At 40.5% G+C, this 17,552-nt stretch overlaps 1 protein-coding gene across 4 annotated transcripts in view; it reads right to left on the reverse strand.

The window, feature by feature from the left end:
* ECI1 (enoyl-CoA delta isomerase 1) overlaps nt 1-15,184 on the reverse strand; it is a 36,004-nt gene extending 20,820 nt beyond the window's left edge. For 3 of the 4 annotated variants that reach the window (XM_069063163.1, XM_069063139.1, XM_069063148.1), the window contains exons 1-2: nt 14,501-14,654; nt 13,810-13,935 (exon numbers count right to left, since the gene is read on the reverse strand). In XM_069063163.1, coding sequence (XP_068919264.1) covers nt 13,810-13,935; nt 14,501-14,570 — 196 coding nt within the window. In that variant the 5' untranslated portion in view covers nt 14,571-14,654. Of the gene's footprint in view, nt 1-13,809; nt 13,936-14,500; nt 14,655-15,032 lie in introns of those variants that run through there. The other variant, XM_069063155.1, reaches the window with a different exon arrangement.
* Nucleotides 15,185-17,552: the final 2,368 nt, after the last annotated feature.

Here is a 17,552-nt window from a genome sequence, read left to right on the forward strand (position 1 = left end):
TTGGTATATAATAGACTTTTCTGTTTCAGACCTTGTAGGGTTATCCCTTTCTACATATACCCTGTAGGGTATATACCGACAAGTAAGCATTTTAGTCATTTTATTAGAATAATTCAAAACTACTTTCCAGGATGGTTAGACCAATTCATAACTTGACCAACACTAGTGTGCCAGAACTCCATCAATACTATATATTTATTCGTGTGTCTGTCTTTTTGTAATACCTCCAATATTAACCATTCCAATATTTTTTTTATTTGTACCAATTGCCGGGTCTAATGAGAAACTTCAGAGTTGTTTTTAATTTGCCTTACTCTTCTTTCACATGGTGGTTAATAGTTTTCATTTCTTTTGAATATAGTCTGTTACTATCCATTGACCACTTAACCATTAAGGAATTGGGTTTTGGTCTTGGACATTTTTTAGATATTGTGGATATCATAATCTGAGATGTTTTCCCAATAGACAGCTTCCCTTTCCTAACCTAGTTGCATTGATTTTATTCATGCAAAATCTTTTCAATTCCACATAACTGAAATAATCTCTTTTGTCTTTTGTGATTTCCTCTATTCCCTGACATAGTTGTGGAAGGTACTTTATCTCATTGTCCAATTTATTAGGATGTTAAACCTTTAAATAATCAGGGCATAATCCATTTAAAAATTACTGTCATGTATGGTGAAGATGTTGATCTAAACCCAATTTTTATCAAATTACTTTCTAGTTTTCCCAGCAGTTCTTGTTAAATAGGGAGCTTTCCCAGTTAATTTATGTTTTCAGATGTATTGAACACTAGGTTATTGAATCTATTATTTAGTTTGTTGCACTGATCTACTTTTCTATTTTTAATGACTACCAAATCATTTTAATTATTGCTTTACAACATAAGTTGAGATCTAGTCACTCCTACTTATTTGTTCATTATTTTCCTTGACCTTCTAGTTCTTCCAAATGCAATTTGTTATTATTTTGTCTAACTCTGGTAGTCTGATCACTATAACACTAAATTTGTAAATTAATTCAGCTATTCTAGTTGTTTTCATTGCACTTACACAGCCCAATCATGAGCAACGAATATCTCCAGTTATTTAAGTCATACTTTATTTCCTTAAAGAATGATTATAATGTATCTTATTACAAAATTGACTCCCTGATATTTTAACATTTTGTAGTTGTTTTGAATGGGATTTCCCTTTCTAACATATCCTCTTGGATTTTATTTTTGCTGTAAATAAATGCTATAGTTTTGTGGCTTTACTTCATATCCTGATGCTTTACTGAAGCTATTGTCCCAATTATTTTGCCAATTCTCTGGGACAAATAGGGATAATTTTGTCTCCTCTTTACCCATTTTTATATCTTTAATTTTATCTTATTGCTATTGCTAACACTTTGAGAATTATATCAAATAACAGTAAGGGAAGGGGTGGGGTGGGTATCCTTGCTTTATTTTTATATTTACTGGAGTGTGGTAGTATTTTCTCATTGCAAGTAATCCTAGTTTTTAATCTTAGATCTATACTTAACACATTAAAATGGCCACTTTAATCCTAATACATTTTTTAAGCCTGAGTGTTATATTGTCAAAGAATTTTCAATTATATCAACTAATATAATAATGTGTTTTTGCAAATTCTGGCTTTAGTAGGATTATGCTAATTGTTTTCTTAATGCTGGCTTATCCCTGGTATACTATCCAATTTGGTCAGAGTGAATAATTTTCAGATATTTTTGCTAGAATTTTATTTAAAATTTTTACCCCAATATTCATTATTGATATTATTCTATGGTTCTCTTTGTTTTAGCCTTCTCCATCTAGCCATTAGGACTATATATCACAAAACATGTTTGGTAGTTTTCTCAATTTTCGAGAATAACTTGTGTAGGTTTTTTTTTTTTAGATTTTTTTTTTAATAGCAATCGGGGTTAAGTAACTTGCTCAAGGTTACACGGCCAATTATTTCTGGGTGTGGTGCTGAGTATCTGAGCCCGGATTTGATCCAGGTCATCTGGACACTGGAGCCGGTGCTCTTACTCCCTGAGCCACCTGGCCGCCCCTAAGCAATTGGGGTTAAGTAACTTGCTCAAGGTTACACGACCAGGTGTTTCTGGGTAGGTGCTAAGTGTCTGAGCCCAGGATTCGATCTCCAGGTCTTCTCAACACTGGAGCCGGTGCTCTTGCTGTGCTACCTGGCCGCCCCATAGGTTTTAATTTTCTTTAAGTGTTTCCATCTATAAGTTTGTCTAGATCAGAGGTTTTTTCTCGTGGTAGTTCTTTTAAGACTAGTTCAATTTTATTTCCTGAGAATAGATTATTTTAGCTATTTCAGTTCTTTTAATTCAATTAATTTAAAATATAAAATATTAGATTTACTGGCCTATAACTGCACATAGTAAGAGTTGATAATTATTTTTATGTCTTCTATTTATTGTAATTTCACTTTGTTCATTTTAAATTTTGATAATTTAATCTCCTTTTCTTTTTTGATCAGGGATGCAAACAGGTTTACAGGATGATTCAATATTTTATTACCAAAATGTAAAACTACTTTCTCCCAAAAATTTGTTTTAAGCCTTTATGGTCAGTAGGTAAGGATAAAAACCAAGGATCTTTGGAGTAAGAAACTAGAGAACACTCATGACTTCTCTGGATGTGACTCTTCTCCCTTATCCTAGCTTCCATGCTGATGTCCTAAAAGTTTATGGGCACATTTCTTTCACAGCTATGAAAAGATAAAGATTAATGATAAAAAAGATACTGACCAAGAAAAGACACCTTTATTTCTCTTTGACTACTTGCTTAGAAAGATCTGGTTTTTCAAATGGCCAGTTTTGGAAGATGTAAATACAGGCTGAGCCTTCCTACCCAAATGTTCAAAAACTAGATATTAGTTTCATGTCAGCATAGATGTTGCTAGCATCGTTTATGTTTTGGTATTTGGGAGAATGTACCGTGTTTCCCTGATAATAAGACCTATCCCGAAAATAAGCCCTCCCCTTACTGTGTAAGATTCCTCTAAAATAAGCCCTCCCCCGAAAATAAGCCCTATAGAGATTGCTACTGTAGTGAAGGTGATCCCCTGCGCTACACGCTACCCTTACGGTACCCTCTGTATGCACTGTCCCCTCCCCCACCCCCCCGTGAAACGCACGCCGCGCTCTGAGCTGCATCCAATCAGAGCTGCAGCAGTGAGCGCGTCATCCTGTTCTTCCCCAGTGATTTGCTTGCTGGCACCATTGAGAGCAGTGCCACGGAGGAGAGCTGTTTATTAAAATTGCTGTCAGTGTTCATTAAAATAAGCCCTCTGGTGTTTTTCTGTCCAAAAAAATTAATAAGACAGTGTCTTATTATCGGGGAAACACGGGTAATATAATCTGGGGCTCAGCTTCTTAGCCTCTGGAAAGCAAAGTTTACTTTATACTTTGCTAAGCACCGTGTTCCCTATAAAGGGAAGTCCTTTAAGGCAAAAGGCCAAATATGGAAAATCTTTGTGAATGTCAGAGTGGACTTTCTGGGAGTGGATAAACCTAAGGAACAAAAGGAAAAGGTCTATGGTAGCCTTCTCTGTTTAGGATGACTGGTATTTCTGATGCTGTTGCCCCCTGTTCTAAATCTGTATGCACGTACATGTGTATATGTACACATATATGGACTATAAAAGCTTACTGAAAACTAGACTTGGGGCTATAGTGAGAAATTGAAGAAATTAAAGGTTATGGAGGCTGCCACATTGGTTTCCTAGAAGACAGCTATAGAATACTTCAAGAAAGGCTTGGTCTCGGACTGCGAAACATAGGCAGAGCTCTCTCTGACTCACATTTCTTACATATCCAGTGTGGACTAAGAACTACAGATTGATGGGGGCTTTACTTGGGGCTACCTTGCATGGCAATCACTCAATAAGCCATTTATTAAATATTTAATAGGTACTAAGTACTGGGGATACAAAACTCCCCTTTGGGCTAAAAAGGGGCCCCAAAGTTAGTTCTACCTTACCCCACTCTTAGCGTAAGTACACCCTGGGATCAGGAAAAACTTTCTCTAAGAGGCAGCACATGAAGCTAGGGGATTCTAGGAGGTAGAGGTAAAGAGGCAGAGAACACCACTTACACAAAGGCAGAAGTGGGGAGATGGAATGCCAAGCTGGAGGATCTAAAAGAATGCCAATTTAGCTGAAAAGTACAGTGTTTTGTGAAGGAGAATCTCATGGGAAATAAGCCTGAGGAAGTAGGCCAACGTCAGATTGTAAAAGACTTTAAAAGTCAAACTGAAGAGTTTGTATTTTATCCTAGAGAACCTAGGAAGCCCTTGAAGGTTTTTGTTTTGTTTTAGGCATCAGGGTTAAGTGACTTGCCCAGGGTCACACAGCTAGTAAGTGTCTGGGGCTGGATTTGAACTCAGGTCCTCCTTACTCCAGGCCCAGCACTCTATCCAATTCACCACCTAGTTGCCCCACTCACAGTCAGCCTTGTATTTTAGGAAGATTACTCTGGCTACAAAGTATCAGTTGGACTGGAAGAGTCAAAAGTTGAAAGTGGAAAGACCAATTAGGAGGTTGTTATAAGACTTCAGAGGACTCTTAGGGAGGTGGATAAGGATGAAGGCTGGAGAAAAGGACATCACATTTGGCAGTTAAAAGATTGTTGGTGTCCATACTCTTGAACTCTTATTCTACTATTAGGCATATATCCCAGGGATATCAAAGAGAAAGGAAAGTCCTATACACATCAAATTATTCAGAGCAGCACTTTTTGTGGTAGTAATGAACTGGAAACAAAGTAGATATCAGTCAATTTAGGAATGAACTGTGGTACACTGATGTAAAAGATATTATTGCTCCATAAGAAATAATGAATATGAAGAATTCAGAGAAACAAGAACTGAGAGGCATGGTGAATGGAGGGCAGGCCCCAAGAGCCAGGGAGGCCTGGGTTTAAGTCTTAACTCTGAACGGCTTTGTGGCCCAGCCAAATCACTTAAACCTCTTAATGCTTTAGGCACTGAGACTCTCAGACTCTTAAGTTGTAAAGAAAGTTTCCTTGCAGGGAGTTCCCTACACCAATGAAATTAAAGGTGCAGTCCCTGGACTATATGAACTGATACAGAGTGAAATGAGCAGAACCAGGAAAATAACTGACACGAACAACCAAAATGATGTAAATAGAACAAAAAGCTTACAATTGAACATGGGATAAGTACAGTGACCAAGACACTTGGCCACTGAAGAAAGCTGAAAAAAAAATGTGCCATATCTCCCTTTCCTAGGAAGGTCATATTTACAAATTAAGGTGACACAAAAATGAAAGGTTTAACAACTTAAAAAATTCAAAACCTCAGTTTTCTATTTTTTACAAAGATGTTCTGTCAGGTTCAAAATTTCATTTCTGCTGGTTTGAAAACCTGTGAAAAAACAGACACCTAGCTTTCAGCAACTGACGGCTGTGCTCAGCGTAATTTAGTGAGAAGAGGAGAACCGCCTTAAATTCATCCCAAGGTCAATGCACTTTTCTGGGAGTTAGAATTTCTTGGCAGAGAATAGTCTAGTTAAAAAAAGAAAGTAAGTGAAAGGTAATGAGGTAAAAGGTAAAGAAGTGAAATGTCAGAACAGAAAATTTTACAAGACTGGAATTTCCAACATGCTCAAGGGTGGTAAAACATAAGAGGCAGCAGAAAAGAACATAAATCATTCAATCTCACCCTAAAACAAAAGGATTTAGTTATCTTAAAAAAAAAAAAAAAGAGATGGGGTTCTGATTAAAGTCTTTTGGCAGCATTTTAACAAGAAATTCTCAAGTTTTTTTTTTTAATAGATTCAAATCTATGACACACACATACACACACAAATACTTTAAAATCTGCCCCTTTCTCAGAAGAGGCTCTGCCCCCCCTCCCCCCACCCCAAAAAATGTCAGGGCCAGGAATCTTTGGAATTCAAATGCTATTGGAATCTTGACAAGGACAGGTTGTCTGGCTATTTTTTATTTGTGTAAAAAATGGGACTTTGGTCCTTTTTCTAGAAAAACAGATAACACATACACTAGTTTTTTAAAAGTAGAAAAATGGCATTTTTAGGTTCTAGTATACCCTGAAGGAATATACTTCTCTAGGCTTTTACATTGGACTACCTGTTTTACCCATAAGCATGGGAAGAGTCCTAGGCTTACACAGGATTTATAGCAGGTAATTCTGCAATCCCCTAGACCAGGAGTCATTCACCTTTTCTGTGCTTTGGAAGTCTTTGGAACACTCTGTCCATGGGGATCACCATGGACAGCCCCCTTTGGCAGCTTGAGTGACACCTAGTGATGGACCCCTTCTCAAAAGAAGGTTTAAAAAATACAAATACACACAGGATTAACAAAGGAAATCAATTATATTGAAATATGATTATCAAAATATTTTTAAAACATTCACACATCACAGGTTAAGAATCCTAACTAATTCAACCCACTGGTTTTATGGAGGAAAAAACTGAGGCCAAGATAGGTTTTTTGACTTGCTTTAAGTTCACAGGTCAGGATTTGAATCCAGGTCTTTTTATTCCAAGCCCTCTTTACACTATGCCATACTGCTCTCTTTGACCTCCTATAAACTGCTCCAACATTTTATCTTCGTTAAGGATCCCAAAGTGCTTTGGAGAGAATATTACTAGCACTGATTTAAGGAGGAGGCTTGCTGAAGAGCTCCAAAGTCATGCCATTGCTAAAGAATATTTTAGCAGCAGTTTTAAATTCTCCGAAGAAGCTTGTGGTGGCGGAAAAATACTGTATTTGCCATAAAAAATCTGGGCTCAAAGGGGCGGCCAGGTAGCATGGTGAGTAAGAGCATGACCTCTAGTGTCAGGATGACCTGGGGATCGAATCCAGGCTCAGATACTTAGCACCACACCCAGAAATAAGTGGCCGTGTAACCTTGAGCAAATTACTTAACCTCAATTGTTTAAAAAAAAAAATCTGGGCTCAAAATATCATTTATGCTATTTGCCATCTGTGACACCCATAATTACTGAACTTTTTCTCTGAGGCGGTTTACTCAACTGCAAAATGTACAGTTATTTAAGGGGTATACTGGAGCCAGCTTACAACTACTACAAACCACAGCTTGATTTACTGTTTTGTTGATTGTCTAGACTCAGGAAAGAGATGGAAAAAAAGTTGTAAAATATTTACCAGTATGCCCCTGGGAGAATATTACTAACATTTTACTTTTCATGATAGGTATCCTTTAGCCAATAAAGCTTTGGAAGATATCCAGCAAAAATAAATATGTATATGTCCCTGTGTGTATGTATATATGTATGTATGTATGTGTGTGTGTGTGTGTGTGTATTCCAGTGTAAAACTTTTTTAAAATTTGTGTTCTGCTTTATAGATTGGTCTCTTGTTGCATTCGTTTCATAAGGAATAGTCTTTCTAAAATGGTAAAAGGATAAGAACAATTTTCTGAGGAAGGAATTAAAGCTATCTATAATCATATGAAAAAATGCTCTAAATTACTACTGACTAGAGAAATGCAAATCAAAACAACTCTGAGGTACCACATAACACCTATCAGATTGGCTAACATGACAAAACAGGAAAATGATAAATGTTGGAGATGTGGGAAAAAACTGGAAGTAATGCATTGCTGCAGTTGTGAAATGATCCAATTATTCTGGAGAGCAATTTGGTTTTTTAACTTTTTTATTAGTTTATTTATTTTTAGTTTTCAACATTCACTTTCATAAGTTTTCAATTTTCTCCCCCTCCCTTCCCCCAAGATGGCCTGCAATCTGATATGGGCTCTACATATACATTCCTATTAAACATATTTTCACTTTAGTCATGTTGTATAGAAAAATTATGATGAATGGGAGAAACCATGAGAAAGAAAAAACAAAACATAAAGAGAGCAAATAGTCTGCTTTGCTTTACGTTCAGACTCCATAGTTCTTTCTCTGGATGCAGATGGTATTTTCTGTCATGAGTCCTTTGGAATTGTTTTAGGTCCTTGCATTGCTGAGAAGGGCTAAATCTATCAAAGTCAGTCATCGAACACTGTGGCTGTTATTGTGTATTATGTTCTCCTGCTTCTGCTCACTTCACATAAGTCTTTCCAGTTTTTTCTGAAGTCCACCTGCTCATTATTTCTATAGTTTGCCTTCCTATTCTTCCCCTCCATTGTGACCATTTTCCCTTGCCTCTTCTATATGATAGTTTATCCCATTCTGTCTCTCCCCATCTCCTCTCATTATATTCCTCTTTCACTTCTTAATTTCACCTTTTAAGTATCATCCCTTCCTGTTAAATTGGTCCTGTGCCCTCTATGTATACCTGTAAACATATGCCCATAAACCCTCATATATAGACATATATATATTTCTATTCCCTTCAACTACTGAGAAAGGTTTCATAAGTTACAATTATTGTTTTTCCATGTAGGAATGTTAATAGTTCAACTTTGATAAGTTCCTTATGATTTCTTTCCCCTGTTTACCTTCTCATGCTTTTCTTGCTTCTTGTATCTGAATGTCAAATTTTCTATTCAACTCTGGTTTTTTCAACAAGAATGCTTGAAAGTCCTCTATTCCACTGAATGACCATATTTTCCCCTGAAACATGATACTCAGTTTTGCTGGGTAGGTGACTCTTGGTTTTAATCCCAGCTCCTTTGCCCTCTGGAATATCATATTCCAAGCCCTTCGATCCCTCAGTATAGAAGCTGCCAGGTCCTGGGTTATTCTGATTGTGTTTCCACAATATTCAAATTGTTTCTTCCTGGCTGCTTGTAATATTCTCTCCTTGATCTGAGAATTTCAGAACCTGGCTCTAGTATTCCTAGGAGTTTTCTTTTTGGGACCTTTTTCAGGAGGTGATCAGTGGATTCTTTCAACCTCTATTTTGCCCTCTGGTTCTAAAACATGAGGGCAGTTTTCTTTGAGAACTTCCTGGAGGATGATTTCTAGGTTCTTTCTTTGGTCATGGCTTTCAGGTAGTTCAATAATTTTTAAATGATCTCTCCTGGATCTATTTTCCAGGTCAGTGGTTTTTCCCATGAGATATTTCACATTGCCTTCTATTCTTTCATTTGTTTGGATCTGTTTAACAGCATCTTGATTTCTCATAAAGTCAGTCATTAGCTTCCATTTGCTCCAATCTAATTCTGAAGCAATGATTCTCCTCAGTGAGCTTTTGAGATTCTTTTTCCATCTGGCAAATTTGGCTTTTTAAGGCATTCTTCTCCTCATTGCCTTTTTGAGCCTCTTTTGCCATTTGAGTTAGTCTATTTTTTAAGGTGTGATTTTCCTCAGTCAGGCTGTTGACTCTCATTTCGTAATTTTCTTGCATCGTTCTCATTTCTCTTCCCAATTTTTCCTCCACTTCTCTTATCTGCTTCTTAAAGTCTCTATGGCCTGTAATCAGCTTGTATTTTTCTTTGAAGCTTTTGGTGCAGGAGTTCTAACTTCACTGTCTTCCTCCTGTTCAATGCTTTGCTCCTTTTTGTCCCCAAATTAGGAGTCTAATGTTGGAATCTTCTGTCTGCTTTGTTTCCTTTGCCTGGTCATGTCACCCCTCAGTCACTTGACCCCTGGGCTTTTTGCCACAGTAGGACTCTGCCACCAAACAGGGGAGCTTTTGTCCCAAACGCTGGGGTTTTCTCAGCTGCCAGAGGTATTAGATGGGGCACGTGCCCTTTCTGAGGCCTCCACACACTCTGGCAAGCTGGACACACACCCCAGGACCTCCACCCTAGACTGCAATACAGATTCGAGCAGGTTAAAGCAAGAGCGATTACCCCTCAGACTGGTGCTTGGTCCCCCTACACTCTGCAGGCCAGGAGCTGAAGCTGCCAGGTGGTGCTGGCTGGCTGTGCTGGTGTCTCAGTGGCTTCTTGCCCCGGGGGCAAAACCCATGCACTCCCACTTACTGGGTCCAAAAGTCCAGACTACACTGAACTCTCACTTTGTCCTTCGAATTTATGTGTTGCTAAATCTGGAAACCGCCACAGCTGCTGATGATCTGGAGTCCTTTTGGCTGGCAGCTGGTCAGGCCTGCCCTGGGGCTAAAGCCTCTGAGTGGGGCTGTCCTCATTGGGAGGTTAGCTTCTCTGTGTCATTTTGTGGGTTCTGCAGCTCCAAAGTTTGTTTAGCATCCCCTTTTTACATGGATTGGGGAAGGTGGAAGAAGGAGCACCAGGGAGGTCCTACTTCTATTCCGCCATCTTGACTCCGCTCCCCAGGTCTTTCCTAATTCTAATCATAGAACTATCTCTTCTTTACTGTACTGGCCCTCCCCCCTCCAAAAAGTAAGCTATCCCTAAAGTCACAAAGCAAAATTGCTTCAAGTTTGTTTCAGACAGCCTCTGAATCAACATTTGGATTTAGTCAGGAACAGACACTAACAGGATATGATCACCTGGTATGAAAAGCTACCCCTCTTTCTCAAGGAGCTTATAAAGACACTTTCCAGAGCCCCTAACTGTTAGTGCCCAGTCTCCCAAACCACCCTGTATTTAACTACTTTGTATAGGTTTGTACTGATTCACTTTACATTTATGTTGTATATATTTTCCACATGTACTGTACCTGTAGACTCCCTCATCAGATTTAAGCTCTTATGAGTGGTAATTGTTTCATTCTTTGTACTTATATTCCCTGGTGCTTTTTTATGAGGGCTAAGAGGGAGAAGGATCATTCTTCCCTAAGATTTAAGGACATCATCCTTCTCCCTTCTCATGAAGCCTCCAAAGAGGCTGCACACAAAAAAAACTCCTAAGTAAAAACTTGCTAATTATGCAGTTTTACGCTCTTTACACTATAAATTTCTCAACAACAGGGATGTGTTAGCTATGTATTACACAGAGTGTCACAAATGATATGAGACATAGGATTCAATAATACTATTAAAATATGTAGAGAAATTTTACTGGAGCTTGAGCAAAGATGGTGGCGTAACAGGAAGAAATACAGCACTCTCCCCACAAGTACTCCAAAAAGATCTAGAAAATGTACCAGACTAATCCTGATAAAAAAATCTAAGAAAATAAAATCCTTAGTTAGTCATTTTTCCTGCCAAGGTTGGCACAGGGAAAAAGAAAGAGACCAACACATTGGGAATGAGGTCTAGCCAATAAGGCAAAGGGTGGAACAAAGATTATAAGCCAGAGAAAGAAGTCCTAGGTCCATCAGAAAAGGGCCTAAGTTGATGGAGAGTATCTGAACAAGTGTCAATTGGCAGTTGGTATATATAATATATATTTGACCCAGTTTCTGAGTCAGAGATCCAGTTGATTCGTAATGGGACCTCAGTCTAGTTCCAGGCTGAGGAGAAGTCACGGACTCTGGAGAAGAAACATGGACTTTGTACTAAGCAAGTGGCAGCTTCCAACTCAGTCTAAAGCCTACAAGAGAATAGCCAGGGAAGAAATCTCAGACCAAAGGGAAGCCTATAGTTCTGTCACTCTGAACCAGCAGCGCTTTCCACATGACTGACAGTGGGTTGTGTCTGGTATTAGTCTTCTGAAAATTCACATGGAACAAGTCCATAGGCCCCTTGCTCAGACCCAAACCCAGAACTTTCAGAGCTCAGACCAAGGGACAGTGATAAGACTTTGATCAGACTCTGGGTGCATTGAAAGCTTTCAGGTCCCCAGCCTGAGCTGCCCTGAGATCCTGTAATAACAGTAATCAATAGACCAAGAAAGCAGCAAAAGGACCAGCCCCACCAGAAGTGTACAGAGAATGACCATAACATAAAGTTTGAAGTCAGGAAGGCTGGAATAATAAGCAAATAAAATAATAAGCAAAAAAAAAATCTTATATTCCCTGGTGCTCAATAAATACCTGTTGAATGATTAATTTGCTTTTTGGAGGGGGGAAGGCAGGGCAACTGAGGTTAAGTGGAAAAAAAGCTGGAATAATAAGCAAAAAAAAAAAAAAGAATACCATCATAAAAAAAACTATTACTGTGACAGGGACACTCAAGACAAAAATCCAGAGGAAGAGAATGACTCCAAAACATCTATAAGCAAAGAAACACAGCTTGCACACAAATTCAATTATAATTCTTCAAAGTGATAAAGAGTTAAAAAAGAGAAATAAAAATCTCTTTGTAAATTAAATGAAGGCATTTGAAGAAAAAAATTAGAAAAGAAATGGGAGGTGGCTAGGTGGCACAGTAAATAGAGCACCAGCCCTGGAGTCAGAAGGACCTGAGTTCAAATCCAGCTTCAGACACTTAAGACAAAACTAGTCGTGTGACCTTGGGCAAGTCACTTAACCCCAATTGCCCTGCCTTCCCCCCTCCAAAAAGCAAAAAAAAAAAAAAGAGAGAGAGAGAGAGCTATGGAAGAAAGAATTGGGAAGGGAATTAATAGTTTGGCACAAGAGGTAACCATGGGTCAACCATGAACATTAGAATGAAACAGAAGCTAGTTACTCCATGAGGCTGAAAGTAATAAAACACAATTGAAAAACTTAAAAGAAAAAAGAAGAAGAAAAGTGTAAGTTATTTCACAGCAAAAACCAATGACCTGGCAAACAGATAGAGGAAAACAGAATCTAACAATCATTGAGCTACCTAAAAGCTATGGCCAAAAAAAGAGCCCAGATGTTATATTTGAAGAAATCATGAAAGAAAACTGCCTTGATCTCTTAGAACCAGAGGGTAAGGTAGAAATAAAAAGAATCTAAAGTAACATCCTGAAACTCCAAAATGAAAATTCCCAGGAATATTGTGGCCAAAACCTAGAACTTCCAGATTAAAGAAAAAAATATTACAAGTAGTCACAGTGTGTGTGTGTGTGTGCATCACAGAATTGGAAAATGAGAGGGTTGCCCATCAAATGGGGAATAGCCGAACAAATTATAAGTATATAAATGAGAAGGAACACTATTCTGCTACATGCAATGTTGAAGGGGATAGTTTCTGAGAAATTTGCTAAGACTTGTATATGAAATGCGCAGAACCAGGAGAATAATTTATACAATAACACTTTACACAATTTTTACAATGTAAGGATAAACAACTTAGCAACACAGCTCAGAGTAATGACCAAGCATGATTCCGGAGAATTCGTGATCAAACATGCTATCTATTTCCTAACTGAGAAGTGAAGGGCTTGATGCAGAATGAAACTTTATTTTGGGGTGGGGGGAAGGAGGCACAAGGCCAATATGGGAATTTGTTTTGCTTAAGTAGATATGTTCATAACAGGAGTTTGGTTTTTCTTTCTCAATGAGGTTGGAGAAGATATTAAAAGGGAGAGAGAATGTAGATTTTGGCCAATTGAAAAAAATAAAATTTAATTAAAAAAAAGAAATCTGACAATTTAGTTTGTTTTGAAAAACTATACTTTACTGGCAAATAAATATACATTTACATGAAAAAGATCATTAGGCACTAATTTATAGCCTAAATTCAAAAGGTAGTAAAAAAATAACTAGGAGATTTGGTTTGAGAGGTGTATTTTAGTCACAAGTCTTCAGTTACCCATATATTATTATCTTGGGACAAGTTATTTGACCTCTCTGGGCCTCATTTTCCTCATGAGAAAAAAATTAAGGGATTGGGCAAGATGATTTCTAATGTCCTTTCCAACTCTAACAGTATAATACAGATTACTGAACCAGAAATTAGTGTACTGTTTTCCTGACAATCTTTTCTTAGAAAGGCAGCCATTTTCTTTAGACTCAATTAGGTAAGGTAAGAAAAAAAAAAAAGATTGGACTACAGATGAGCAATACCTTTTAAAGGAAAGCCTAAGGGGAAAGAAAACAAAAAAGAAACAGAGGTAATTTAGAGAAGAACAAAGTCCTGGGAAGGCATTACCAAGAGTCTGATCCATATCCACTAGAATTCGGTGGTTACTAAATGGTCTTCTTGACGTTACTGGGAAGCCTATAGAACTTGGCATTTTCTCCAGTCTGTGTTGAGTAGCACTGAGAAAAAAGGTTCCTGTAAATATAGAAGTTTTCCCCATTATTTTTTCTGCAGGGTTACCACATCTCCTAGGAGTTTGCTATATTCTTCCCTGAGGGAATTTGGTGTTTTACAAAGTTGTGAAGAGGCTAATCCCTGACCCCTGACCTTTGAAGGCGACTGACGTTTTTATGACTTCTTCAAAGGTCCAGGGCACTTAAGGGGAAAAAATGACGACCACTTATTTACACAATGGACAAAACTCCATTTCCCCTTATCCTACAGTGCTTGACACTGGCTCCTCGGGGTTTTGGTGGGGAAGGAAGTAACTGGCTATCTATGTGGGGAGAGCATAAGGGGGGGGGGGGGGGAACGCGGGGTGGAACACCTGGCGGGAATGGGGCCATGTAAGCCTGGAGCAGCCCGGACAATTCGTCCGGACATTAACCAGACCCTACTGCCCATCCCCCCAGTGGGGGCAGAGTTCCAAGCCGTCCCGGTCGGACTGGCGGGCCAGCAGTGCTCTCTGCCCCGGTCAGTTCCCATCCGGTCTGCTCCGGCCCGGCCCCCCGTTAGAGGTCGGCGGCGGGGAGAGTCTGACCTGAGCGAAGAAGCCCGGAGCCCGGGCCGCGGAGCCCCAGCTTCAGCGCCGACACCACCCTGAGCGCCATCTTTGGCCAGACAAAGGGTCCGAGCTCCAGTCCCGGGAGAAAAAGGGCAGGACCCGGGAGGGAGGAGGCGGGGCAGAGCCCCACCCAGACACGCCCCCACCCCGCCTCCGAGCACCCCTGCCGGCGTGGGGCCAAACGGCCGCGGGCACGCCCCCTCCCCGCCAGCCCCGGCCCCCACCACCCAACCGCTAGTTGCAGGGGCTCTGCGTGCCCTCGGGGGTTCTGCAGGTCGTGGGGCCGCCTCCTATCCCCGGGAGTCCTCCGAGAGAGACCCTCCCGCTGCTCCCCTTCCCCTCCGTCCCTGGCTGGGCCCTCCCAGCGGCCGTTCAGGGTCCTCGCCCACCCTTCCAGCCAAGCCATCCTCCGCGCGCGCTGGCCAGGCCGTGAGATGCCCGCAAAGGCCGAATCACTCCGCGGGCCACTTCCCTCCGGGGTCGAGTCCGGGGCCCAGAGGAGCCTTACCCCCTGATGTGCCTAGGCCTTAGTGTGCGGCGGGAGCGCAGTGGGGGCCCTCACATTGAGGGGCCCGCTCAAAGCGGGCGGAGGGGCCGTTCATAGCGGGGCTCTCTCCGTTAGACGGCCCTTTCCTCGGGTAGGGACTGCTGGCCCGGAGCCCCGCTTCTTTAGACCAGGGCTGGGCTGGAGGCTGGCGCAGGGCAGGCCTCGCCTAACTGTAGTTCTCTGGGTTTAGGATGATGCAGCACCTGCAGACATTTTGGTTATTTTAACCCCTGCCAGACGGTGAGCCTCCTGAGGGCTTTGTATCTCCCTTGGCTTCGGTTACGTTCTTCTGCGATCCGTTAGCTTTCCCCCTAAGTGTCTTTATAGGTTTTGCCATTTGGCTGTTTACACATTTAAGAATGACAATGTATTGTTTCATTAGCGGCCGGAAACTAAGCGGCACAGCCTGGGACTTGGAGGTGGGAAAACCCGCGCTTGTATGCCGCCTCAGACACTTAAGTGGGGGACTTCAGGGCCCTTAACCTCTCTGGTACTCAATTTTGCCATCAATAAAACGGGGCTAGTGATAGCACGTACAGCGCGAGGATCCCATAGGTTTGTATGTAAAGCGTTTTTGTAAACCTATACAAACGCTTCTTGTTACTATCATTATCTGTGGTGACTTAATCATAAAGTACATTCTGTTCACAAGATCACAGGCGGGGCTTTGGAGGCCATTAAGCCCACCCCTCTCATTTTACAAAGGAAGAAAGTGAGGTCCAGAGAGGTCTGAGTGATTTGCCCAGTTTCCCGGCTTTCAGGGAAGAATTGAATTCATGCCTTCCTGATATCAAAGTACTGTACTCTGTCCCTCAAGCTCCCTTGCCTGTCTCTTTCTATACATAGGAATAAGAATTCAGTCAGAATATTTATGTATTATTGTTGTCTGTCCAACTCTTCCTTATCCCATTAGGGGTTTTCTCGTTAAACACAATGGAGTAGTCATTTCCTTCTGCAGCTCATCTTACAGATGAGGAACTGAAACAAACAGGGTAAATGACTTGCCCAGGGTCACACAGATACTAAAGTGTCTGAGGCCAGATTTTAACTAGGGAAGATGAGTCTTCCTGACTCCAAGCCTGGCACTGTATCCTGAAGTGGATACCTAGCAGCCCCATTTATGCATGTATTGTCAACATATGATTATGGAGAAAGCAGGGGAGTTCCAACGAGAAAAAAAACAACCAAATATCTATTTTTGCTTCTTTGGCTACACTAAAGCCTTTGCCTGTGTGGATCCCGACAAAATGTGACAAGTCCTCAAAGAGGTGGGAATACCAGGTCATCTTGATGGGGTGCTTGGATGCCTGTGCTTGAACCTGTTTGTAAAAGCACATTTCTCCCTAACCTCAACTCTCCCTAGCTTCAAAACACTGTCTCAGGCAGTTTCTCTCTAGCTCAAGGGCAGCAGGCCCTAACAAAATACTTATCTCTCTTCCTGTTACAATAACCAGCTGCACCTATGAATCCTTCACTAGACTATAAGTAAATCCCTAGTCAATTATACATATCCCGAATCCCTCATTAGCCTAGGTTCCCAACATCCATCTTGTCAAACATAACATTGATGGGTGGCAGACTATGCACTTCTCAGCCCTGACAGCTAGTTGACTTAGTGATGTTTCAAGCCTAAAACCACACCTCCAGGTAGTCCCACCTTGGGCTATTTCCCAGTGAATTATGATACACCTGCGCAGTAGATATTAAAAGTGCATTTTAAGAACTGACCATTCCTTAACTCCTCCCTAATCCCACCCTTTACTCATTTAGTTAGCATAATCGGCACAGGTTTTACTAAAGATTATCCTATAAAAACTTTAACTTTACTCCTTTAAGGTTGCAGGTTCCCTAAGAACTCTTGCTCACTGTAAAGCATAACAATAAACTTATACCATCTTGACTTAAAGATGCTTGAGCCTGTGAATTCATTCCAGACTGCCCACCCTGGGACTCTGGTTATTGGGGTTCCTGAAGTACATACGTGCCCTCGTCAGTCTTGTCTCTTGCGGAGCCTGTATGCTGGTCAAGAAGACAACTGAACATGGAAAAAAAGGTTGATTTAAGATTGGAAAATGAATATGACAAGGCAGTATATTGTCACCTTGTTTATTTAACTTATATGCAGAAGACATCATGCAAAATGCCAGGCTAGAAGAATCAAAATCTGGAATTAAAGTTGCTGGGAGAAATATCAACAGTCTCAGATATGCATGTGATGGCAGAAAGTGAAGAGTAAATAAGCCTCTTCATGAGGGTGAAAGAGAATTGCTCTAAGCTTAATATTTTAGCAACTGGTCCCATCACTTCCTGGTAAAGGGAGGGAGAAAAAATGGAAGCAGTCAGATTTTATATTTTCGGACTCAAAAGACCACTGCATGGTTGACTGTAACCATGAAATTAAAAGATACTCCTTAGAAGCAAAGCTATGGCAAATCTGGGCAGCATACTAAAAAAGCAAAAATGTCACCTTGCAGACAAAGA

The sequence above is a fragment of the Petaurus breviceps genome, unplaced genomic scaffold (genome assembly GCF_028583685.1).
Source record: "Petaurus breviceps papuanus isolate PSGF00001 unplaced genomic scaffold, PetGlider_PUasm1.0 138, whole genome shotgun sequence".
NCBI lineage: Eukaryota > Metazoa > Chordata > Mammalia > Diprotodontia > Petauridae > Petaurus > Petaurus breviceps.